Raw genomic sequence first — 27,068 nt, forward strand, 5'->3', positions numbered from 1 at the left:
TTTACAGCATTAGTAAGGAACTTTTTGTTTGATTGTTTGTTTGTTTGTTTGTTTTGGAAAAACTGTATGCCCCAACTTCTGACAACTGATTACTAACTGTGTGCCACTCCCCTTTGTTCAACAGCTCTTGTTGATATCATACTGTTTCATACTAGACCTGAGTACACCTGGACATGATGAAACTGTGACTTTTGGCATATAACATCTAGAATATCTTACTCACACCTTAGATCAATATTCTGATATACCCAAAGTTCCTGTGGGTCATGGCCATTTTCCACCTAACCTCTAAAGTTACTCCATCTCTGACAAGCTTTGTCACATTTTAGTGATAGAAAGGTAAATGACGAAAAAGTGACGAAACGGTGAAAATCAGATCTGATTATTATTTAACACGTTGCCATAGTTCTTAATGATTTTTGGTACTGTGGGTGAAATTAACACAACTAATTAACATAAAGATTACACACAGTAATTAAAAGTGTCTTCAATAATTATTTTTATTACTGCTTTTTTTAAAAAAGAATTTTCACAAAAATATATATGTGCAACACCCTTTATAAATTGTATTATCAACACACTATCACATATCATTAACAGATATTATCAAGCATTCTTGACTGTGAACTGTGGTTATATGACTGGTTGTCAGACCATCATGATGATTTCTCAAGGAACTAGTTCCATTTTCTCATTTGCTTGTCTTCTTGCTGAGTATTAGTAGCAAAGATATCACTCCCAGATCATGAAGAAGTGCTTTCTTCAGGGGCTGAAAGGCAAATCCACTTCTACACTAAATGTGTATGTGGAAGCCATTGCAGCATGTTATAACACTCCGATTGATCTTTGTAAGGCCTCATAAGGTTATTACTATGCTTTTTCGCTCTATGTTAGATTGTGGGGTCTTGTTATTATATTATATTATTGTGACTTATTTGTTCATTTTGTTCTATGTCTAATTTCAGGTGCTATGTCTGCCTGCTTGCCTTTTTTTATTTAATTGCTTTTAACATATTTTTCCTAGCTTGATGTGTTTGCATTATAATGGAAAAAAGCATAGCTTTCCAAAACAAAAAAGGTCTGGACTTATGCAAGACCTGCGTATACATGTGCAAGACCTATACATGATAATACCACATGCATATATAAAAACATAAAAAATGATACTGAAAATCAAAACAAAATAAATTTTGTCTCAATATAACTCATATACACTCACTCACTCACTCACTCACTCACTCACTCACTCATTTTCTACCACTTATCCGAACTTCTCAGGCGTCATCGGCATCAAGGCAGGATAACTCATATACAAAAATTTGCAAATCATGATTTGAAAGCATGTCAAAATCTTTACATTTTTAAATAAATTAGTTTCAGTCTGCAGTTCACATACACCAACATTTCATTGAGAATTATTAAAAAAAATGTTGATTCAAATTTGATTTGTCAAGCACTTAATCTATTCTGGATATTTTCAAGGCAATAAAAGCTGTAGATTTAATCTGATCATAATGAGACTGAGTTATCCTTAGGGACTAAACTTGTGTAAGGTGTGTAAAAAGCCAATATGGCGTATAGGTTTTGAAGATGTGTGCATCACAGATGGTGAGCTCTAAGTAAAATATGGTCTGTTCACAAAATTTTACCTTATTTTGTCTATTTACTGAAATGCATTAAACATTGTAGAATTTGCTTCACAGTAAGTGTAGCATTCCAGTGTGATTGTAACTGTAATAGTCTAAATAACTTTATGTTTCTAGATTAATGTTCATTTTCTCTCTATACAATTGAAACCTAAAGGATCTGTTTTAAATGGCTGTTTAACACCTTTTACATGTATTGTAAATGCAACAGGATAATTTTTTAGACTGCTTTCCAAAGTGATTTTTCATTTTCTATGGACACCGTTCAATTTGATATATACTGTATACACAATCTGTACTCTGTAGCATCCTAATATCATCCTTCATTCAGACCTCATATCTTCTCTAAAGACCTTTTGTAACAAAGCAATAATATTTTGCATACCAGTGCAAGGAAAATACAGTAGCAGCTATTAATAGAATGCACTTAAGAAATCCAGCTATGGCTGTTGCTAGTAAGATCTACAGTATATAGATGTTGTATCATGATTAGATTTGTGAGTAATAGGAGCAGCACAGGAGCCAAGCAAAGGCACCCAAGAGGAAATCTACAGCCAGTGCAACACATCAGAGCGCAAATGAACAACACTTTATTGAAGATGCAGTATAGGACAACAATAGGAAGATCCTAAATCTAATGAAAATATTAGAATTTTCTTAGTAATCAAGAGAAGCATGCATTGTATATGCATTGTAAGCTCATACTGTAGTTATATATGGTTATATAACTAGTTAAAGAATAAGAAAATATATGAATATATACAAAATACAGCATTTAGAATGAGAAAAATCTGCACATTTCTTCGATGTCTCTCAGCGTCTTTTCCTATAACAATCCAATAAAATATCTGGTTGACTGAAATAGTATGTTATATGAAAGTAAAATAGAAAACAAATTCTTTCTTAACACTGTGATTAATGATGGTCAGGTGCATTTGTGAGTCAAGAGATGCTTACCATACGCTAAACCTTGTTGCTAATGTTGAAGACAGAGAAGGGGACAGTGACAGGTGTTTGTCTTTGTTCAAGACTCCTCTCTCACTGATAGTTTACACTCAAGCTGCCAGTGTAGCTAACTACAAAGGTATTTAGACCAAAGATATTTAAAGTAGACCATAACTGCACAGAAAAGGTAGAAAATCTATTGCATATATTTGAACTCTTAAACTGATCAGATTTTTAATAGTAAAATAGTCAGTAACAGCAGACCATGTATAATAGAACAGTAGCACATGTAGAAATAAGACACATATGCACTGTTGGTTAATGTCACACATACATTATGCCATTTTAGCAAAATTCCATTCCAAACATAATAATCTAGAATATGTGTAATGTTATATTATATTACTGTTATATACACAGTAAGGCTAAACCCAATATCACAAAGAAATGTAAACCCAAGCAAACATCTGCAGTTTGAGCAATGCATTGTATTTAAACAAAAAATCAATTATGTATCTCCTCACTGCAGACACAGCTTTAGTAATAATGATGCAAATAATGGACACAGAAATGTGCAAAATGTCTTGACTGAATAAGACAGAGGAGTTTTGAAGGAGAGTTGTGGAAGCAATGTCATTTTCCATAAATGTTTAATTGATATTTTATTATACATTTTAATTCTGTAGATTGAGTGGGATGTGATTATTCAGTGTATGTCCCAGTTGAAACATTCTCACTAGGGATTTTTCTCATTTTAAAAAACACTTGTTCGGAAATGTGATTGTACCTGAAATGCATTATGTAACATGAAATTAATCATTCTTTATCATCTCTAAAGACAGATCATGAAACAGTAATTTAGGTCTAAATGACTATGTCTGGAGCAACTCTGGTACTAAACCTGATTGCTTTGGATTTTATAAGCTTAATGATGACAAATCTTTGCAAATCCACTTGAATACCAAGAACCACTTGTACTCTATGTTGTAATTGCTTTGTTAACTTCATTCAGTTGTCTTAAGGATTTCCTTGAAGAGAACAAAAAAAAAGGGTATGTTCCTTCGGTCCAATATGGATGAATATAGGAGCTTATCAGTTAACCTCATATTTGTTTATCAGGCAACGATGGCCCTCTATTAGTGTAAACAACAAGAAAAGTCTGAATGCCTGGCATATATATATCAAATAAAAGCATATACCTGTAAATGATTATAACATGAATGGAGGCACCACAATGACTATTATTTTGTATGCTAAGAAAGCATGGCTGATGTGCCCAGTATTTAATATCTCCTTTATGTCACCCGCATGAGAAATTCAGACACGTGGGGGAAGTCATCAAATAACAAGGTTTGTTTACAAGGATTCATTAAGGTGTGATTAATGTGAGGTAGATTGGGGATTAAGGCTTATAATCACCCCTATATAATAGTGAATTTGAAGAAACAAATAAACACTGTAAATTCTGTGTTTATTCAGGCAATTAATGGGCAGTCTGTGTGTGTTGTTTCAGCCAGGGTACTGTGGAAAATGTTTTAGCTGTCAAATCTTTTACACTAATTTTTTTTTTAATTTTTAAATTCAATGGTATTTGTACAGACTTCACTCTTTTTCTAACACAGATACATTTGACTTGGCATCTATTATTATATTTTCTCATGTGATTTGTATTACATGAAAACCTAACCTAACTCTAAACCTAACCCTAGTTTATTCAGAATCAAGTCAGGCATTTTTTATGTGACATCTACTTTACCTCTGTCTTCTGTCCAAATGCAGCCTTTTGGGTTATTTTAAACTTGAATAGCACACTAGATATTAATCTATGTTTATCTTATTCCAGCATCTACACACTACATTGGTTCATAACAATGATATTGTTTTGATTTTCAAATATAAAACAACATTATTATTTTTTATGTGAATGAACCCATACTGGGAAACCTTCATATGTATAAGGCCACTGCTATGGTATCTCTCAAACAGAAACATTCTGACATAATAATTTTATTCTCATGAGAGATGAATGCTAAAATGTGGACAGGTGTAAAAATCAACAATAAAATTATCACACAGCCCATTAAGCTGATACTGTCTATAGTATACTAATTACATCAGGATGCCTGTCTGTCTCTGTATATACAGTATATACTGTATAGCATGAAGCAACTTTTGCTATATTTTTTGTCTATATTCTTAGTTATTTAATGCTGAATTAATTCTGAATGCTAAATTAAACGTGTCCTTATCTCTATCTCTTTAAATATACAGTTAGTATACAGTAAGGTCCATTGTCTTTTTTTGCTCTGAAGCCATTTGTGTTTGAGATAAAAAGATAAATGTGAAACAATAGATTAGAATTCAGCTTTCATTTTTTTACATTTACATCTGGATGCATTAAACAACATAGAACGTTGCACCTTTTGGGTCAGACTATCCAATTTCAAGATTTTTTTTTTTTCTTATTAAAACAGAGAATCTTAAGTTTATAACACTTAATATTTGCCTGTATTTCCCTTTCATCACCAAACACTACATTTTCTTTTTGATTCATATTTTCTGGGCTTGTACTGCAGCATCTTTCAGTTGTAATTTCTTTTGAGGATGTATCCCATTAGTCTTCTCTTCAGGAGGTGATGTGCATACTCAGTTGGATTAAGGTATAGTAATTAACCTGACCAGTCTAAAACTTTCCAATTTTATTGCCTCATGAAGTCATTTGTTGTATTGGTAGTGTATTTTGGGTGTTTTGTATATCTATATGATTTTCCTCACTTTTAGTTTTGATTCATTTTTTTTGTAAATTGGTAGACAGAAAGCTTGATTCATAATGCTGCCGTTCATGAGTTACAATGATGAGGGAGCCTGTTCCAGAAGCAGCTTTGCAATCTCAAGCCATGTCATTGTCAAAAGACAAGACATTGTCAAAAGACATTGTCAAAAGACATTTGGATCATAAGTAGATAATTTCTCTCCACACTTTAGCCTTTCCATTGCTTTGGAAAAGGTTCATCTTGATTACAGAAGATTGCCGTTGCCTTCATTTTGGTTTATTCTTTTTAACAACAAATGCATTATTCACAGGTGGGGTCTCATCTTAAACAATAACATTATTTATTGTTTAAACAATTAGACAAAAAAGCACACCTGAAAAACAAGTAATACCTGTCAGTCACAAGTTACAATAGGCTTCTATATTTTTGACAATTTGAACAAATTTGTGGTTCGTAAAAAGGTGCCATGCTGAATTCTGTCTCATACTCATCATTTAATCTCAAAACCCAAATTGTATAGTGTATAGTAAAAACAATATTAGAAAGTAATATCATATTTTATGTATTTTATGAATTTATATTTTCTGTAACTGTAATAAATTGCAGTTATTTATGTGTTGATTTTTATATTTGTGATCATGTTCTGTTTCTCTCCATAGTAAAAAAACAGGTATCTGCTATTTATAGCCTTATTCAGTACTATCACATTCATATAAACTGATAACACAGTAACATAAGCTGTTTTTTTTTTATAGTTTCCTTAACACATACTCCATAAACTTGTCCAAGACAGGTAGTGGCAGTATAAACCAAATCGTAAAGGGTGGCTGTAGAAGTATGAGTCACAACATTGTCATAATATCTGTCTCCTTAGTGGATAAAGGAAACCCACAGATTTTTAAATCTCCTTTTCTAGTCATCAGACTTTAATTATATGTCTTGATTTATTACTAACCCTAACCCTTTACTATGTAAATTCTGGATAACCATACTGTTAAAGGAATATTCCACATTTTAAACAACATGAAATTAAAGCTTGACACTTGAATCAGTTGATGGTTTATTGTGAGAGCTTTAATAAGTTATCAGAACTTGAAGAGGAAGTGAAAATCCGCACATAAAGACAAACACATTCATCTTTCTTCTTTTGTCTTTCTTTCTTCTACCCTCCCTTTTTAAGCAGCTTGAGTCAGCTTATGAAAGTTGCATAAGATTAATAGTGCATGTGCCTACAATGTGGCCATAAATATACCATCAATCTATTAGTCATATCAGTCCACCCCACCATAAAAATCTGTGCACATAATGTGCATATCAGTTCGATAATACGAGCTTTCAAATTATACACAAAGACAGCTTTTTCATTCATTCATTCATTCATTCATTCATTCATTCATTCATTCATTCATTCATTTGTTCTTCTTTCATACATATTATTATGATATTATGAAAGTGCTTTAGATCTAAAAGATTTTATTACGTTATTCTTATTATTTTTCTCTGAATAGTATACAGATACCCTGCTGTTTATGTATACATATTATCAATTACTGTAAACTTCATCACTCTTGTAAATTTATGAGAAAAATGTATTTTATACATAATGTATTAATTAAAAACAACTAGTGAGTAGCCAGTTTAGTCATGCACAGTGAACTTTGCTTGGAATGCAGGGAATTAAATGTGATTATGGCTTTACCACCTACTGCTAATGTAATGCACTAAAGCCTTGCTGTGAATGTGATATCTAAACTTCATTCAGATGTTGCACAGGAGAGAAGATGTGTTCAGACGTAATTTAGAAACGTTGCAGTTTATTTGTTTGTTTGTTTGATTATATAGTTATTATGTTAGAGTCAGTTATGCATACTCCTTGGAAAATGTCCCTAAAACCTACATGCATCTGCATATAATTGATATTTTAATCAGTGTCATATGATCACTTTCCTTTATTGTACAAAATGCCATAGAAAATGCCAACTCAGTTATCATAGAGGTGTTTGTACTTATGTGTGGTTTATATGGGAAGATTATTGGTTTTGGACCATTGCCCAAACAGGACAACACTGCCCCCTAGTGTTAATTTGAGGGTTAAGCAATTCCTTCATAATCATAGACATTTCCAATATTTTGCTCTGTTGCACCCCATAATGAACGGTTTTCCCACACAATTACATCAATTATCAACAAAAAGAGTAAGGAAATGTATAGTAGAACAACAAAATTCAGATTTGTAATGCTGTAAACAACTACACAGAATAGGGCTTGTATATCTTTGTATATTATAATCTGTAGTGTCCAGAGATTAGCAATATTTTTGTAGCTGGCAAATTATTTATTTCACTGTTCAGGAAAACAAGGGGTTGTAAATTACTGTGATTTACTGGAAAGAATGCAAGATTTATGCACGTGATAAAATTATACACGTGGATATAGATCTATAACTGCATTATCTACCGGCAGAAATATGCATCTTCGGGGGCAGATAGCTAAATTATCCTAGACATGATTGCATTTATCTCATTTATCTATTTGGGTCTTTTTTTTTTTAAGTAAATACTAATATTATTAGCTGGAGACGATAACAGGAAGCGCGTGCCTGCGCTTCTTCCGCACACACGTCCAGGCGGTGCGGCAGTTGCCATGGTTACGGGGAGCAGGTAGTCGCGAGCGTTACCAGGGAAGGTGTTGAAGGTTCACGCTGAAAGTGACAGACACTCGGAGCGGAGAGATTGCTTATTGTAAGGGATATATTTGTCGTTATTTGGTTTTGGGGGAGAATAAAAGACAGAAATGTCTGAAAGAATAGCGTCGTGTGGGAATCTGTGCGATAAGAGCTCCCTTCTTCTTCGGTATTGTAACGGTAAGTTTGGAACGAGTGTGTGTTTGTGCGCGAGCGCGCGCGCGCAGTCATAATGAAGGTGCTCAGCCAGCTCGGTCTATAGCGCACTGTGACTGTTCTTTGTTACACTGCTTCACTTAGCGTCCCAACACAGCATGAGATAGTGTTTGCCCTCTAATATTTAAAGCATTGACTGGAAAAGCGGAATGCACAGGTGTATAAGCCATTATTGCATAAACAATATAGTTTAATTAGTCTTTAGAGGAAATATGGAGGCATTCGGAATGTGTCTACATGATACAGCAATAGGGGTTATTTATTAATAGAAACATTTGTTTAAATGACTGCTATCGCGCATTGGATAAATGCAAATGACAACCATCACGTAGGATATATTTACATTTTATCTCTTTGTGCATGGATGGTCCTTGTTTGCCTGCTCACTCGTGATTTACATGGATAAAACATGCAGGTTTTGATTACTGCTTTAAAATTCAAGAGATTATGTGGCTTATGACAGATATGTGTTTTTATTAAATGATGTCATTGTTGTCAGTCAAAGGGTTATCCCCTTGAAACATACTCACATGAGCGGTTTGACAAGTAGCTCTTAATAGCACTCTGTATTGTTTACACTGTATACAAAACAACAGCATGGACACTTACAGTATACAGAATATGAGTAGAGTAATATCCAGTAGAGTAAAAACGGTTAGCTCTTTCATTTATTTGTTTAGCTTTGATCTATGTGATAGATCTTTGGGTATGATGTTATGCATGTAGAATGTAGCCCTGGAATATTTAGAAGTTGAAACAATTCCTTCATGAGATCAACAAAGTTTGATGAATTCATGATTTCAGAAATTTTCCTTGCATTACCACATTCTTGAATCACTACATTCTTGAATTATTCATTGCATTATCACATTCTAATGAAGACATATACATGATACACAATATATACTTTGATATTCACCTTTGTTTATAAAGTGCCTGCAAACCACTCTCAAAATTGAGTCATAATTACTATATTATTCTGTCATACTGTTTAGCTTAGTAGATCTATATATTTTGTTTGGTGAACAATATTACCTGCATATATGGATATTAAAGGCATTGGTATGAATAATTTCTCTTGATACCTACAACTACCCTCATTGGCCAGTTTACCAGAGAGACAATATAGCTATCTCTTGCTGTGCATATTTTCTCTGCTCCCCACTACCTTTTCAATCAGGGTGAAATAAATGGGCACATTAAGTGATATCATTTGGGGAAGATAATTATTTTCATAGCATTGACACTGGATAGTCGTGATGTAAGTTGTTCAAGGTTATCAGGAGTTTATTTCCTGGGAGTTTGAATCACTGCTGGGTTGAAAATAGTCCACCAAACAAAAATGTGAAAGATTCATCATAACAAAAATCTTATGGTCAAAAACAGAGAGTATCTGAGAATGTGGCCAATGATCGTTCACGCATTGTAAATGTTAGTATCACTGCTGTGCTAAGAGTGATCCATCACTCAACTAATATTTGGTCAGTGGTAGTCAGTAACTATTGATAGGATTGCTAACAAATTGTGCAGCTGAAGGTCAACAGCCAATACAGCAATTTTTAGTAGGTTTCTTTGTTAAAATAAATGTACCAATGAACTTTGTGTTGCTACAGGTTATGTATACCTAATAAATTGTCCAATGAATGTACAAAGAAACAATTACCAGGTCTTATGTATTTGGTGACTGTGTAACAGATGGTTAGGACGAGTGACAGATGGATACTCGGATTACCAGTAAGCCTATAAAGTGAAACTAATTTAATGCAAACAAGAAGACAAGGATTTATTTCAAACAGTTGTATAATGGCAAAAGAAATATTACATAACAAATTCCCCACATTCCTTATATTTCATACAAGAACACTACATTGTTCATTCTTTAAATTAAATTTGAGACAGGTATTATCAATTTCCCAAGTATTGATAAATGGAGCCTGTTTTTTGGTATCAAATGTTATTTATGGATGAAAGCTGCTGCTCAGTGCACTTCCTGGCAGTGCCTGGTCACTGCATCATTCAAGTCTGGATCTTTTCCAAGCCTCTCCACTTTAGACAGGAGCAGTTATATAGTCTGCTGCATAGGGGATGGCAGCAAAAAGCAGTATCCTGTTACAAACAGCTTTGCAGAGGGCAGAGAGGGGGTGAAGGAGGGGGGAGGAAGGAGTTAGAGCGAGGAGCAAGGAAGGTCCAGACACAGAATCAGCTATCTCGAAACAGGAAAGGAGGGAGAAAAAAGCTGCTGCCAAACCCCCCTAGAGAAAGCAAGCTAAAGCACCATCGGCTGTACTGTACCACTGACTGACTGTCTGACACATTTAGCCCTGACTGGGATGGCAGGTAGGAGGGGACTTTTCACCTTATAATGAATATTTCAGTAAGCTTGCTAACTGAACCTTGGGATTCCTTTTGTTCTGTTTTGTATTACTCTTTCCTCTTCTTTTACCCTCCCCTTCTCTCCATCACATTGTATTCTCTGTCCTGGTGTCCTTGCTGTTGATAAGCTGGCCACATGCTAAAAGTATGCTTTAGCTGTGCATGCTCTGTGTTAGCAGGTGCCGACACCAAACAGAAGGTTTATTAGACTTGCAGGCTGATCATTATATTATCTTTGCAAACAAGCAAGCCTAGTTGTTTCTATATAGATAAATTGCTATTGTATAGATAAAAGACAAATATATTTTTATTATGTTTTCTTTTAAATATTATTTACTTATTGTTTGCATTGTCCTTTAAATCAGTCCTTTGTTTTGTTGGACAAATCAACATTGTCGTAGTTCTCTTGCAAATGTTATGGACATTCACCATGCTGCTCACTGCTCCTTTTCTCTGATTTGAATAAATAATCATGTTGTTTACATTTGTAGGAGAGAATATTCACACATGAAAATGTACCACCCACTTCTCAGTAACACCAATTATAGATTGTCACTCTCTGTCTATTTTTTAGATGATAACTTCTCTGCAGGGAGTGGGATGGAGATGGATGACCGTCTAGCTCACCTGGAGCAGAGGGTGCAGCTGCAGGAGGATGAGATTCAGCTGATGAAGGCTGCTCTAGCTGATGCACTCCGCAGACTGGGTTATTGTGAAGAACTCGCACAAGCCAGCAGCAGGAAAGGAGCACCCACCAAAGGTCAGCACTCTCATGACAGTTACTGTTAACTTTACCTGTCTGGGGCATGGTCCTGCCTGCCAGGAAGACACAGTGATAGCAATGTATCTTATCAAAAGGAAAACATCTTATCACCGGTACTATATGCATGAATGGAAAATACTTGATTAATGGTAATTCATTACTATATTTAAGTATTAGTAAAAAAAAAATTTAGGATTTATGGAAATTGAATGCTTGTACTCTAACTGAATTCCTTACATTTTTAAGTAGACCTTAGGAATGTACACATTACAAATCTCTTATTTTCTGGTTAAGCCACCAAACTAGTGTCAGCTGTCAACTAACAAACATATAAAAAATGTTTATTATATGTTGTAAACATAAAGTCTCATCAGTTACAAAAGCATATACTTTTTATTTTATACATGAACATTTAATTGTATCAACATTTTCTAGTAAACTTTAGGCTACATATGTACACATTAAATGAACAAGATCTTTATGTTATCCAGATCTTTATTTATTTTAAATAAGTACAATGTTTTTATTACTTTTCCACCCCTGACCAGTTGCCTGTCTTTTTTCCTTAGTATGATTAAAAGCTGTTTTCAACCTGCAATTATCATTACATCTAAAACAGTTGTATGTAAAACAGAACTATATCACCTGGTTTGCTCATTTGCTTATCTTATCTGTTGCTGCTTCCTGGATTCAGTCCGCCAGATTCTACAAGCCCTTCCATCCAAGCCTTTAGCCAATGGTTATGTTGAACACAAAAGGATGGGTGGCTTCCCATCCTCACCTTCCTCTCCTAAAAAGGAGGTCCTGATGTCTATCAAAAGGTAAAACTAAAAATGTTAAGTATTTTGCAGTGTAACATGAAAAATAAGAAAGATATGAGAAAAGCTCTATCATGACAACAACATTACCGTAAAATCTTTGGACACATCTTATTAAATCTTGTGTAAAACTGAACTGGAGAATAAAACAAAATCAGCCAAAATGTCCTCTGTATACTGAATGTGGAAACTCTTTCAAGAGGTGACTATATTATGAAGCTGATTTGGAGAAAGTCAAGAGTTTACTAAGCTGGTATCAAGGCACAAAGAGGCTATTTTTAAGAATTTTAAATATAAGATGGCTTTGATGTATTAATTTATTTGATCATCAGTAATGAATGAGTCATGGTGAGTCTGGCATCTATTCTAGGATCACTAGGCACAAGGCCGTAATTCACGCTGGATGGGACAGTAGTTCACCGCAAGGGACCATCTGTATATTATACACACACACACACACACACACAGACACACACACAGACAGACAGACAGACAGACACACACACACACACACACACACACACACACACACACACACACCTGAAACAATCTTAAAGTCACCAGTCTACCTACTGGAATTGTCTTTGGAAGGAAAACAGAGAACCAAGAAGATACCCACACAGACACGTGAGGGGGTGGGGGGTGGCATGTGAAACGCCACACAGACAGTAATCAAAGCTCAGGAATGAATGGGGCTGTGAGATGGCAACAGCGAATGTAAGGGGAGAAATGCACAGTGTGATTAGGTGTGTCCAAACTTTTTGTTAATCTGTATAATTTGTTGCTGCATTGTTGATTTGATAAAACTTGTCTGTTTGCATAAATTGCTATGACAATTGTGACTATTATTATTATTATGGGTGGTAGTGGCCGTTGTCATCAGCAGTATCATTGAGAGTCTGTTGTATGACTTTAGTGTAATGATTTTCAGTATCACCTAAAGGTGGCAATACTGAGCAATGAACGTGTTGGACAGGCTTGTATGCCTACTCCAATCTGAAATGATCTCTGAAGTGTTTTCCTATTTAAATAATGCATACACCAGCCTCTCTATTCAGTCAAGATAGTCTATTTAGTATAATTAAAAAGATTAAAAAGTAAAAAAAAAAAAGTTTAAAAAATTGTTTCCAGTTCATATAACATCTGATTACTTCTAAATGTGTCAGGATTGTCCGAACCTACATAACAGTATATAGTTTTAAAGTTTCTTCAGTTTTATACAATTTGCAGTGCTTTAAACGTACTCTCTTCCTCTTTCAACTGTCAGTGTGTTTTCCTTTCTTGCATACTCATTTTCTCTCTTACAAGCCCCTATGAATTATATATGTGCTGTGTATAATACCATGCTTGTGCTTTTGTCTCCATGTACACTTCTCATCTGTCAGAAAAAGCATGTCCACAGAACGTCTATCGACAGTCAGGAAAGAGATGGCAGACACACGCAGCAGAACCACCTCATCCAGCAGTTCTACTTGTGGCAAAAGAGACAGGTAATCAGTCCGCTCATTTTCGATGGCAGTTCATTTTTTTTTCTTGATTTCTGATGGTAAGAACTGCATGCATTCATGTACATGCATCCTGTCATTATGTGAATGAAAATCTGAGGCTGTCTTTTTGTAGAGCATGTAATGTCAAAAACCTATCTTTGATAATAACTGTGACAACATGACTGCATGCTCTTTTTTCTATAGAGTGCTACTTTTTTTAGTACTATATTGTTTTGAGATTGCTCTGTATTCCAACAAAATTTCAGAAAGTCAGTATCAAAATAGAAGGATTTTTTTATTTAGTCATATTAATATAAGCAACAATACTGTAAATGACTCAACACTGTAATTTATTAACTTAATTTTAACTTTGTTTGCTTTTGACTTATACTGTCATATTTTCTTACATTTGTCTGTCTTCTTACAAGCTGTAACTTGCTTATTGTTTTAAACATGTCTCCTGGTAAACCAGGTTAAGCTGCACCAATTGTTTCTTATTGTTTACAGCCATAGTTCAAATATTATTTTAGCTTGTTCAAAGGAGAAAAAAGCCATGCTTTGTCTATTGGTAACACAAACCATAGGCAGGTGTTCAAATTTCACTTCTGTATAAGCTAGGCAGATAAAGAGTTAACTCTAACCAGACGAATAAGCCAGGACACCTGCACATTGTTTGATCAGTAGATAATCCTACTGGATCACAGTGAAATTCTGTGCAACTGCGTCTGCGTGGCCAGCGCCCTCAGTTATTTCCACCACCACAGACTTCAATGTAGCACTGACTGCACTGAATTATCCCAGGGTGTGTTTATAGTGGAAGGGGCTGTCATTCAGAAGGAGGAAGTGCATTGCTATTGGTTGTATAGAGACCTAGCCCAACAAAGTATAAAGTTGCCTTACACAAGGAAGTTGTCTGTTGCCTGTTCAGTCCCGTTGTCCCTTATTATTACTCAAAAGAAAAGCACTATGAAGAAATCACAAAGGTAAACATTTCTATTTGTTTTATTTTTGACATTTTAAGAATTTCTACTTGCATGTATGCTTTCTAAACAGATTTTGGCAGATTTAGTTGATACACCAAGCCATGGTAAAGTGTTCTAATTTTGGTACTGTCTGTTAATATGGCTTTATAGCTGTTGGAAGGTTATAAGGATTTAAGTGAGTAAATAAATAGTTAAAAAGCTTTACAAGGTCTACTGAACATTTGAAAGAGCTACTCTTGCAGACTAACTATACGTCCTGCAGTAGCACATTTACACCAGGAATTTAATTGTTTGCTTTCCTTTTGTTCTTGACTAAAGATGTGAGAAATAAAAAAGGGTTCCCCCGAATTTATAGTCAGGGAATTGTGACGCCAGTTTGTTTATCTTCATTCAGAAGCCTCTTATTCACTTTGGTTACAAGATTGCCTGATTAGGTCATATAAAACTAGAACGATATAAGAGTTTCTTATGTTTTTAAATGTAGTGTGATTATGAGTGCCATATGTTTATACCAGTGATTTTCATACCAGCTAGCTTTTAGCCTTGCTTAAAAAAAGTTTTTGTTAGCATTTGTAGGTGAATAAAATATTGCTAATTTTCTTGTTTTAAGAAAATGTTTTAGAAAGTGCAGTGGTGAGTTTCCACTTTGGTTATAAAACTCCTGCTTGTGGCTGTAAAGAGTCTTATGATGTAAACACACTTAATGATGGTGTGAGTCACTGGGCAAAACATCTGCATGTTACCATCTGGTATTATTTGTTTATTTGTAATGACAAGCACATGCAGAAAGCTTGATGCATGCACTACATGATGCACAGCTCCTTCAGTGAACTGATAATATTGCATTTTGTACAGATTGATCCCTCTCCACCCCCCACATATCCGCATGCATTAAGCATATTGACTTCCTCTAAAAAACACCCTCCCTAATAGGATTCTGCCAGAACAAACAAACCTCAAAATGGCTGAATTGAATCCTGCTCACTTCTGCACACATCTTCTCTTTCAATGTTGTTGACTTAACAAGCATTTATGTCTCACTGACAATACCTTTTTAAAACTTATTTTCTTTTACTTTTACTTTATATTCAGATACTTTATAATTTACTTTAGTGTAAAATTGGTGTCTTAGTCAGCAGCATGTTAAAATTACTTGGAAAGAATACTGGTTTCTGTGCTGCCTGATTTGATTAAAGCCCTGCCTATAATTAAAAGTTTAAACTGCATACTAGACAAAAATCGGCTTTTAAAATGGATTACAATTGAAGACACTGCCAATAGCCATTCTTTACTTCAGTTTCTGATTTTTCAAAAGATATCTTTAACATTTTTTTATTTATCATTTTATACCGTATACTTTCTAGATCTTCTAGAAATTAAAAAGTGCCTCCAAATTCTGTTGCTGAGTTCTGTTGTGACACTGTGTCCTAATGATTTCAGTGATAGCTGTTTAACTGCACATGTACTGTATTGATAAGCGGTAACAGACAATGGGACATTGCATGTGATGATGACTTCATGAAATACACGCACAGTTACAGAAAGACATATGGAAAATCATGGGTGTACAGCAAATCTTCTTTGAGCATTAATAATTACATGGGCTGTAAATATAGATGTACGTATATTTTCTCTGTGTGTAAGCTGCTCACCACTTTGTTGCATTAGTGGACATTACTGGCTTAACGCTAAAGGATGAATCTTATATTCAAGCTCCACCTTTAAGCACTTAAGCTTTAAAGACATTTAATGAAGATGTTAGTAAAGAGATTAATATATTCAAATATATCATTACGATAAGCGATTCATGACGTATAGGTAGCTAAAGAGGTTTGTTTTTGTTGTCTTTCAGTAAATCCAAAGAGTGCACCTTCAATGCTGGTAAGTTTACACCCAGCAGTTGTTCCACATTGATGCTGTATGCATTCAGCCCCTGCCTCTATTATATATTGACAAAGCTTTGTGAATCCTATACACAAATAATATTAAAAATCAGATGCAGCTTCTTAACTAGCAAACAAAAAAAACATCATCATTGTTGTCCTGTAATTAGATATAAATGTAAATAGATGGAATTGCAAAAAACAATTGCTGAAAAAACATTACATAAAAATATATATTAAAGCCTACAGCAGTGGTTTGACATTAACATAAGCGAGAAAAAAGGAAAAAATCTATTACTTGAGCAGCTTTTTGCCTTGTATTGAACAGAGGATGGGTATGTGAGGATGTTCCTGCGTGGCCGGCCAGTTACCATGCAAGTTCCTGACCAGTTGAGAGAGAACTACAGTCTTGACCAAAAGATGGCACTGACAGACCGCAAGCTTAAACTTCAGTGGGTGTATCCTTGATATGTGACTCATTACTTGTTATATTATTATGCTGCCAAGTGTGCATAATATAGCATATTCTGCATTTTTTTTGAAGGTATTATTAGCGTAAATTCCTATGTTTCACTTTTCATTTAAGTTTCTTAACCTAGTCTGTCAGTTATGGTTACAGGGGCAGAGACTGTCGCTCTAACCTCTTCTTGTTGCCTACGGGAGAGATTGTCTACTTCAATGCTTCCATTGTTGTGTTGTATAATGTGGAGGAACAGCAGCAGAGACACTACCTGGGCCATAACGATGATGTAAAATGGTAAATATCTTAAATAAATAAGCCAAAAGATACACTAAATATGTTTGATCATGGAACAGGTTTGTCAGTAAACCGCAATCTGCTTCCAAATGAATCAACCTTTCATAGCCAATACAAATTAAATGCTGCTATTATCATTTACTGATGATATCTTGATCAGAATTGTAAATCATCTGACCTCCACTTTTTAATCTACTTTTATCCGTGTACTTGGAGGAAGGAAGTGGAAAAAGGCTTCTGATACAATTTGCATCCAAATCGACCCAGGCCATTTTTCCCTTTTACTCCTGTCATTCTTTTGTAGGCTCCTATCTGTTAGATAAGTTAAACCAAGCCGTATCAATACTGTATTCAAATAGGCTTATACTTCTTTAATTAATACTATGTCACTTGTCCCTAGCAAAGTTGATAGCAATGTTTCATGCAAATCAGGCAAATATCTTGTTGTTAAATGTTTTAAAATGTATTTTTGAACAAGAATGTTAAAATCAAATTTTAAAACTATATACATTTTAAACTATATTCTAGATTTTCCAAACTATTTTTATATCCACAAACCTTGTTTGTTAGTTGTGTTGTTTTTAAAAGTTCAGTGTTCCAGTGCATGCTTAATCCTCCTGGAGATAGAGCTATATTTATTAACTGGCTGACTGTGACCAACTCAATGTTCTCTTTGTAGCTTGGCCATCCATCCTGACATGGTCACCATAGCAACAGGACAAGTGGCTGGAACATCCAAAGATGGCAAAGTAAGACTTGGGTTTGCCTTTATTTCTCTTTTATTAATTTATATATTTGTTTGTTTGTTTGTTTGTTTGTTTGTTAATTTTCAGAATTTTGGTGAGTGAGCTTAGTGAAGGACATGTTTTTCTAAACCTAAAATCTTAATGTTTAAATATATTGCAAATTGATACTTATTACAAGTCAGAATAAAACATGTCTAAATGGAAATACATTTGGGTATCTACTGTATGTGCCACAAACTTTTTCTTTTCTTTTCTCTCTTATAAGCTGTTGGCTCCTCATGTTCGTGTCTGGGACTCTGTTAGTCTGAATACCCTACATGTGATCGGGTCTGGTGTATTTGACCGTGCTGTCAGCTGTGTGGCCTTCTCCAAATCGGTGTGTTGACAGGTTTTTTTCCCTTCTTTGTTTTAAATATGATTTGAGTTATACCTGAGAAGGTGCACTGACAGATTGTAATAAGTAATTTGTTTAGAATTACAAATGTGAATAAATGATGTATCTCTTTACACCTCCAGAATGGCGGTGCCTATCTCTGTGCAGTTGATGATGCAAATGACCACATCCTATCTGTCTGGGACTGGCAGAAAGAAAAGCAAATTGCTGATGTGAAAGTAAGATAAGAATGATACTGTACTACTAAATGTCGCCATTGTGCACTAAACTCTTGCTTATTTAAAATTAAAATACTACTGCTTTGTAAGTAAAAATGGGAGCACATGAGCTGTAATAAACTGGAATAACTGATTTCTTGCACTAGGTGCTGTTGTTTGTAATAACCATGGGAGCACCAGATCTATGGCCTTTTTGTCTATGCGAGTCGATTTAATTTAAATCATGAGACTACATTGTCAGAATTGTCACATTCCATCTGAGATTTGCTCTTCATTTTGTAGTGCTCAAATGATTCGGTGCTGGGAGCAGTCTTCCACCCCATGGAGGCTAAACTGATTGTCACCTGTGGGAAGTCCCACATCAATTTTTGGACTATAGAGGGGAATACTCTAACTAAGCGGCAGGGACTGTTTGAGGTTTGTGAACTCCATATTTGATAATGTTATGGTTTCCTATTATTTGTATTTTGCATCTGTTTTTAAGGAATTTTTGATGTTTCACTCAGAAACATGAGAAACCCAAGTATGTGCTGTGTGTCACCTTTGCTGAAAATGGAGATGCAATAACTGGGGACTCCAGTGGAAACATCTATATTTGGGCTAAAGGTTGGGAAATCCTTTCTGTATGCCAGAGTAATCTTGAACTCTAACACTAACTTTAACTTTAGTTACCTTTTTGAAAATAAATTTGTACACATTGTAGAAGAGCAATACACATCCTTCAAAGTGGTGTATGAAAAGGCAAAAATAGAGTATTGTCTGTATTATACAGTATATTGAAAGAAACCAAACAAAGGTAATACTGTGTCTCAACAATGAAACTTTGAAGATCAAACCGGTGCAAACAGGCTTTCAGCATTACAGTATAATACTTATTAAACACAGAAAATGGGTCATTGAAGTTCAAAATAAACTGTCAACACAAGTTACAATGCAGGAGGGATAGAATAAACATATGGCTTTGATGTCTCATATGAGCTACATGTACCAAAAGGAAGCATTGTGAACAGGAATATGCAAAGATGTGTACTTCCTTTAAAACCTCTAACAATAATTGGTATAGCTTTAGGCGATGTTCATGATGATCCACTTCCTTTTGAGGTGTTCTGCAGTTTGGTACTGTATAATAGTCAGGGTAGGCTGTAATTGTAGAGTTGAAACTGATTTAAAAATGGACTTTGTGTGTACTTTAGCCTCGGATTCCTGTTCTTGGCTGACAGAAGTTGAAAGGGTGTAAGATAAATCTGTGACCATCTCAGTGATGGTATAGGAAGCAGTCTTCTCTGTATGTTGGACTGAGCTCATGAAAGAGAATGGCCATGAAGTATTTCAGTTTATGCAAAAACAGGACTGCAGGCAAATCAAATTTGAATAACAAATGGTATTGATGGAGAACCTGCACTTCCATGATCTTTCAGTTGATGGTGGATTTTTACGGACAGGTGGTAGCAGAATCAACCAGGTGGTGGCAGGAGCCCATGAAGGTGGGGTTTTCTCCCTTTGTGTGCTGAAGAATGGTACACTGGTGTCTGGAGGAGGGAAGGATCGCAAGGTGGTGCTGTGGGATCACGAATACCACAAACAGAATGAGATGGTGGTAAGGCAACCTTCATGAATATAGTTTATTTCCAAAAGCCTCTTTTACATTCTAGAGTTGTTATTCATAAATAATAGTAAAATAGTCCTTAAAAAGTCAAAACTGGTATAGGCAAACACTGCAAGGTACGCCAGATATTATTGTACATTTAAATGTTCCCAGATTTTAGATGAAAAAAAAATATATGTCTGGACATGTAGCTTGTTGAGTGAGATATTTTGCAAGTGTTTTTCTTAATACTGTGTTTTGAATGCTTCATCATTGCATTACATATTATACTACATTTGAAGTAACAGTGAAACTCTTCTAATAATATAAATTATTCTATTAAACTTGAGGATACATGCAAAATCATTTGATTCTGTCAAGATTTTCTTTTTATCCCCATATTAAAAGGCATGCATTAAAAGATTAAACTAAAAAAACCCACAGTAAAATATGAACGTTGTTGTGCTTTTAAACAGGTTCCTGAGGCTTTTGGGCCTGTTCGTACTGTGGCTGAGGGAAAACAAGATGAATTAATTGTAGGAACCACAAAAAATGCTATCCTGCAAGGCTCCTTCTCTGGTGCTCTCACACCCATCGTTCAGGTTCACTGCAAATAAATTATAAAATTGCAAGTATTCTAATAATTAAGATATATGAGCATTATCATTCCATTTACACTGTCTTGTGTCTTTTAAAACCAACAGGGTCACACAGATGAGTTGTGGGGATTGGATGTGCATCCCAGCACTGAACAGTTTGTGACCTGTGGACAAGACAAGCAGGTCCACCTGTGGGATGTTGATTCCCACCAACCTCTTTGGAGCAAGACTATTGAGGTTTCCAATTGTTGTTTTTTTTTTGTTGTTGTTTTTTTTTTTTACAATGTATGTATTATATACATGTATACTGACAAATAAACGATCAGTCTATAATTTAAATTGTAGTTTTATTTTAACAGTGAGAGACAGAATAAGAAAGAAATCCAGAGAAATGCATTTAAAAAAGTTATAAAGTTGATTTGCATTTTAATGAGTGAAATAAATATTTCAACCCCTCTCAATCAGGATTTCTGGCTCCAAGGTGTCTTATAAACAGTTAATGATCTGAGATTAGGAGCACTCTCTTAAAGGGACACCTGTTCACAGAAGCAATCAATCAGATTCCAAACTTTCCACCATGGCCAAGACCAAAGAGCTGTCCAAGGATGTCAGGGACAAGACCATCGCTAAGCAGCTTGGTGAGAAGGTGACAACAGTTGGTGCAATTATTTGCAAATTGAAGAAACACAAAATAACTGTCAATCTCCCTCGGTCTGGAGGTCCATGCAAGATCTCACCTCTTGGAATTTCAATGAACATGAAAAGGTGAGGAATCAGCCCAGAACTACACAGGAGGATCTTGTCAATGTCCTCAAGGCAGTTGGGACCATAGTTACCAACTGTTTTCTTGGTGACACATTACGCAGTGAAGGACTGAAATCCTGCAGTGCCCGCAACATCCCGCTGCTTACGAAAGCACATGTACAGGACCATCTGAAGTTTGCCAACGAACATCTGAATAGATGAGAACTGGGTGAAAGTGTTGTGGTCAGATGAGACAAAAGTCAAGCTCTTTAGCATCAACTCAATTTGCCGTCTTTGGAGGAGGAGGGATGCTCTCCCTATGACCCCGAGAATAGAGGTGGAAACATTGTGCTTTGGAGTGTTTTTCTGCCAAGGGAACAGGACAACTTGGCAACAAAGTAGTGGCTCAAGAGGAAGCACGTTAAGGTCCTGGAGTGGCCTAGCCAGTTTCCAGACCTTAATCCCATAGAAAATCTGTGGAGGGAGCTGAAGGTTTGAGTTGCCAAACGTCAGCCTCGAAACCTTAATGACTTTGAGAGGATCTGCAAAGAGGAATGGGACAAAATCCCTCCTGAGATTTGTGCAAACCTGGTGGCCAGCTACAGTACAAGAAACGTCTGACTTCTGTGATTGCCAACAAGGGTTTTGCCACCAAGTACTAAGTCATGTTTTGTGAAGGAGTACTACTTATATACTCGTACTTATTTCTCTCATTAAAAGGCAAATCAATTTATAACTTTTTTTTTTCTTAAATCTGGATTTTTCTTTTGTGGTTATTCTGTCTCTCCCTGTTAAAATAAGTCAACAATAAAATTATAGATTGATCATTTCATGGTCAGAGGGCAAACATACAAAATCTCAATTTTTTTTTGTGTATGTAGAGTATGTGTGTTTTATATATATATATTGCTGTTTTTTGCTCTATTTATCATCTCTTTGTTGATGTACATTGAAATCCAGGACCCTGGTCGTTCTGCTGGCTTTCACCCAGGCGGCACTGTGTTTGCTGTGGGCACCATGACTGGAAGGTATGCCTGCACATGAGGGTTTCATCATGAAGTCAACAGAAGTACCATCATGAAGTGTTTTCTTTTGGGGAGGACATATTTAGTAGTCTGTATCGATTTTTCTTTTTTTTTTATCAAAAATTAACTTTGTATCATTCTTCTTTGGTGTCATTCATGCCGTAGGTGGTTGGTTCTGGACACTGAAACCAGGGATCTTATTTCTATGCACACAGATGGGAATGAAATCATCTCCAATATCCGATATTCTCCAGGTATGCAAAGTTTAAATTGGTTAGTTGAATAAAACCAAAGCAATGAAGATAATCAAAGACCTCATTTTGCATTTACACTGACATTCACAAGAATATCGACAGGACAAAGTATATTCAGTGTTCAAAACAAAGTTTCTTTCTCATAGATGGTGCATACCTAGCTGTGGGTTCTCACGATAACTTTATTTACATCTATGCTGTGACTGAGAATGGAAGAAAGTATAGTCGTCTTAGCAAATGCACTGTGAGTCATTTTTTTTGTTCATATTTGAAAAAATCTGGATCATCCCTCCAATTTTAATAACATCGTCCCACGATTATGTCTCTACATTCAGGGGCATTCCAGCTTTGTTACTCATCTAGACTGGTCCACCAACAGCCAATATATTGTCACAAACTCAGGAGATTATGAGATCTTGTACTGTAAGTTGCTTTGTCAAACTGTGGTCTTCATACACTAATACATGATTAGAATAATAGATTGCATTGATGATTACATTTTATTTTCCAATTCTAACAATCTCACTTTAAAAGGGGAAGCATCCACTGGGAAACATATTACAAATGCAGAGGTTGTACGCAACCTGGAATGGGCCACTTCAACTTGTGTGCTTGGATTTGGTGTGTTTGGTGAGTCATATCACTCAATAATATGGAGTTAGTGGTTTCTCACGTTTTTGGAAAACAATAATTTTGTGTAGAGTAACTCTTAAATAAAATCCATTTTCTCATTTGTGTGAGAGTGGCTGTATTTGAAGAAAATAGTTGCATGTTAATTGGTGGTGGTGGAATAGCAGTTAGCTACTTTCCAGTTCTTGTCTAAAAACATTTCCAGAAAATTGTTTAAAAGTCACCCTGTCAAACTATCTGTAAATTAGGTAATTTACAGCTGGTCATAAACGTGTAGTGTTGAGATTTAGGATTTGGTAGGCCTAAGGAAAAACTCATGTAAGACCCTTCCTGTGTTGATGAAAATATTTTTCTCTGTCTCATGTTGCTAGGCATCTGGCCAGACGGTGCTGATGGCACAGACATCAATGCTGTTTGCAGGTCAAATAACCGTGGTGTCCTGGCCTCAGGCGATGATTTCGGCAAAGTGCGTTTGTTCCCTTACCCCTGTTCTCAGCCAAGGGTACGCTTCCTGCACTCATCTGTGCAAACACATTAACACGTGCTGTAGAAATGTAATTCAGTTTGTAAAATTTGCTTTCCTTCCATGCTTTCAGGCACCTAGTCATGTATATGGTGGGCATAGCAGCCATGTGACCAATGTTGCCTTTCTCCATGATGACAGCCATCTTCTCTCTACTGGAGGGAAAGACACCAGCATTCTTCAGTGGGCACTTGTCTAACTATGCCTGTGCAAACCTGCTGCTTATTTACTGTAGCCTCCTGCCCACTAGAGGGCAGCACTGCTGTGCCTACCCTGCATCAAAACTGTCCTGTCAGTTTATAGTCTGCTAAAGCTGTGTGTGTAATGTGGATCACCTTAAGTGCTGGTCTGGGACCAGGTTTTTTTCAGCTATGTAAACAGATAAATCTGGGCCAAATAATCTAGGATCAGTAATCGCTAGCCTAAAATATATTGTGTACCATGCTTATGCATGACTGAAGTGAGCAAAAGAGGCATGCCCTAACTGTTCAGCTGTTCTATAAGCCTAGTAAGAATGATTTGACCTCTTATATACAGTAAATATTGTATATAATGCAGTCACTGAGTGGACATGTGTTTCGGAAACTACATGGTGATCTGTGGCAGTTAGTGCTTCATATTTATCTAGGAGTGAACCTAAGATGTGCTTTGCCTTCATTTTGTTAATAAAGTTTCTACTGTACTCACCTTATCGCACTTCTCTTCAAAAGTGACTGATACCCTTTTTGTAATGATCCTTCAAATTCTCAACTTTGTATTGGGTTAGTAAAAACACTTTCAGCAATTTCAACAGAATGTGTTTGTGTATTTTCCTGTATCAATGTAGATGTATGGAAAACCTATTTCAAATGCACAAACATTTTCAATAAAATTTATGGCACAGCATGCAAGGCATTTTTATATATATATATATATAAACGAAAGCTATAAACTGTTATCTGTAACCTGGGCTTGGCCCACTTCTTCTGGGCTATTGAGCAACAACTTTTATATTTACAGAAAACACATAAAGGCCACGAGAATCATCATAAGTTAAGTCTGAACAACAAACATCCACCTTCAAATTTTCCAGTCAAATTTCCTTACCTCCTGTTTTCATATGGGTTCTCAAAATATTATCTAAACAGGTATGTACTTTGCAGGAGTTTACAATAACACATCTTATTTTTAACAGTTTTTTTATTTACCCCTCAAATTGTTTCAGCCATGTTCAATCAGAGAGCAGGAATTTTTAAATTTTTTTAATTTCTATTTAACTTGCAAAGGCTTCAGAATTTAACAAAAGAAAACGTTTGAAAGTATGAACATCTTCCTTTTCCTTGTTCCATCACCTAAACTTCATATTAAGTGGCACAGTCACAAAATTCCATCAAGATATGCCAAGGTCAACCATGTTTTTGGTGGGATATACAATCACATTCAAACCTCTTCAAAAGCATAAGCGGCACGTTAACCACAAAAAAAAAAAGTTAGTGTGAAAAAAATTATCTTGCAAATGATGCTAATGATATTGACATAGGCTACATTTCACCTAATGAGTTAATACTATCATCAAAGTAGGTTTCACAACATGTGTAGGTCATTTTAAAACTTACAGGCATCTTTTCTCTACCATATAGGACATAGTTGTCATCTAAAACAAGAAAAATAATCTAAATCACAGGTAGCTGCTGCAATGCTTTTAATCTTTAAAGAAACAGAGGACCTCTCTAATAGGATTCTGAGCAACACTGTAGTGGATGTTCGTGTTTCAAACTAATCCTCTTTTCCAGTTTCTGACCACAGGAGAAACATGCTTTTTTAGGGAAAGAAAAAAAAATTTATATGCTTTTACAACAAACATTTTAGAAATGTGATGGCATAGATGGTGCTTCCTCAACAGCTGTGTGGAACAGCCACTTTAAAATGTGTTTAGAGCAAGATAAAAGGAAAATCTTAAAATAGATCTGTAATCATTTCCTTTCTTCGTCTGCTCACTTCACTTTGAAATTACAGTAGAATGAAGTTGCAAACAGGTATGCAGATGTATATTCATATTTGGCAATATATTGTTTGATTCTTTGTGCATGTCTTTGTCTGAAATGCCATCAAACATTTGTGCATTCAAACCTTAGGAACACCAGAGAACCACTGTTGGTCCTAACCTACCTGAACCCTTAATTACTTATTACCTAAATTATAGGTTACATTGAGATGGAAGTGCCTACAAATTTATGTAATTACAAATTTTAATAATGTAAATACAAATGATTTGCCCATCTTTTGACTACAAAAGATGGTCTGATGAAAATAGATTTGCCTTTTCTGTCTGCACTGACCTCTGTTATCAATCTTCTGGCTAAAATGCAAATCTATCCAACCCTGAACATACATAAACTGTGGACAGGTTCCACTCATAAAACATCTTAGGTACATTCTGGGCCTGACATTGGTGCAGATAATGGCATAATTGGATTTTGTCAATGATGCTCTGGGGCAGAACATCGGTACTGATGGATATCATATTACCTAGGTTTTATCAGGACTGAATTTCACTCTAAGAGGCGAGTGAGTGCTGAGAATGTATTTGTAAATCAAAAATAATTAAAGCATAAGAAAGGAGAGTTGAAAAGGAGCCATCCACTGCAAAGCTGGTGATCAGTGATCAGTTAGTCTTACTTACATGTAATCTAATATTCCTTTCAAACCTATTCTGCAATTGAATCTTTACTAAGCATTCTGTGGAATACATACATATACTATAAAATATAGTTGTCAAGGTACAGTTTACTGTACTAAAGGTGAATACTGAGCATGAGATGCATTAGTAATAAGTAGCCAGTGATCAGTGATCAATAAATAATATAAAAATAAGGCTGATTGCAGATATGGCTGGCTATTCTTATTATACATGGTAAGATGTTTTAGTGTACTATATTCATGTCATACATTTTACATAAAAGTTCCTAAAGAAATCCCCAATCCTAACAAGGTCATAATATTCTAATACTTTTATTACTCCTGTTAGTTTGCATTTAAGATA

The 27,068-nt window shown here is 35.4% G+C and overlaps 1 protein-coding gene across 2 annotated transcripts; it reads left to right on the top strand.

The window, feature by feature from the left end:
• The first annotated feature begins 8,039 nt into the window (after positions 1-8,039).
• On the top strand, positions 8,040-24,732 carry eml2 (EMAP like 2). 2 transcript variants are annotated; one of them, XM_027147927.2, is made up of 22 exons: positions 8,040-8,228; positions 11,212-11,397; positions 12,095-12,221; positions 13,604-13,708; positions 16,541-16,569; positions 16,900-17,029; positions 17,179-17,328; positions 18,008-18,077; positions 18,340-18,450; positions 18,591-18,686; positions 18,969-19,103; positions 19,193-19,292; positions 20,129-20,283; positions 20,748-20,873; positions 20,976-21,107; positions 22,575-22,642; positions 22,805-22,893; positions 23,040-23,137; positions 23,229-23,316; positions 23,428-23,523; positions 23,895-24,025; positions 24,120-24,732. In XM_027147927.2, exons 1-22 carry the CDS (start codon positions 8,159-8,161, stop codon positions 24,243-24,245), a joined length of 2,418 nt encoding a protein of 805 aa, XP_027003728.1. In that variant the 5' UTR covers positions 8,040-8,158; the 3' UTR covers positions 24,246-24,732. The 2 variants fall into 2 exon arrangements, with proteins under 2 accessions (XP_027003728.1, XP_027003729.1); XM_027147928.2 differs by lacking the exons at positions 8,040-8,228; positions 11,212-11,397; positions 12,095-12,221; positions 13,604-13,708 and adding an exon at positions 14,434-14,688.
• Positions 24,733-27,068: the final 2,336 nt, after the last annotated feature.

The sequence above is a fragment of the Tachysurus fulvidraco genome, chromosome 11 (assembly GCF_022655615.1).
Source record: "Tachysurus fulvidraco isolate hzauxx_2018 chromosome 11, HZAU_PFXX_2.0, whole genome shotgun sequence".
NCBI lineage: Eukaryota > Metazoa > Chordata > Actinopteri > Siluriformes > Bagridae > Tachysurus > Tachysurus fulvidraco.

What these genes read in the sequence shown, in the direction of transcription:
- eml2 (XM_027147927.2), top strand. Translation starts at nt 8,159, where the DNA reads ATGTCTGAAAGAATAGCGTCGTGTGGGAATCTGTGCGATAAGAGCTCC. An exon ending in ACAAACAGAATGAGATGGTG is followed by an intron (nt 20,284 to 20,747) that starts GTAAGGCAACCT and finishes GCTTTTAAACAG; the next exon opens with GTTCCTGAGGCTTTTGGGCC. An exon ending in TTTGGAGCAAGACTATTGAG is followed by an intron (nt 21,108 to 22,574) that starts GTTTCCAATTGT and finishes ATTGAAATCCAG; the next exon opens with GACCCTGGTCGTTCTGCTGG.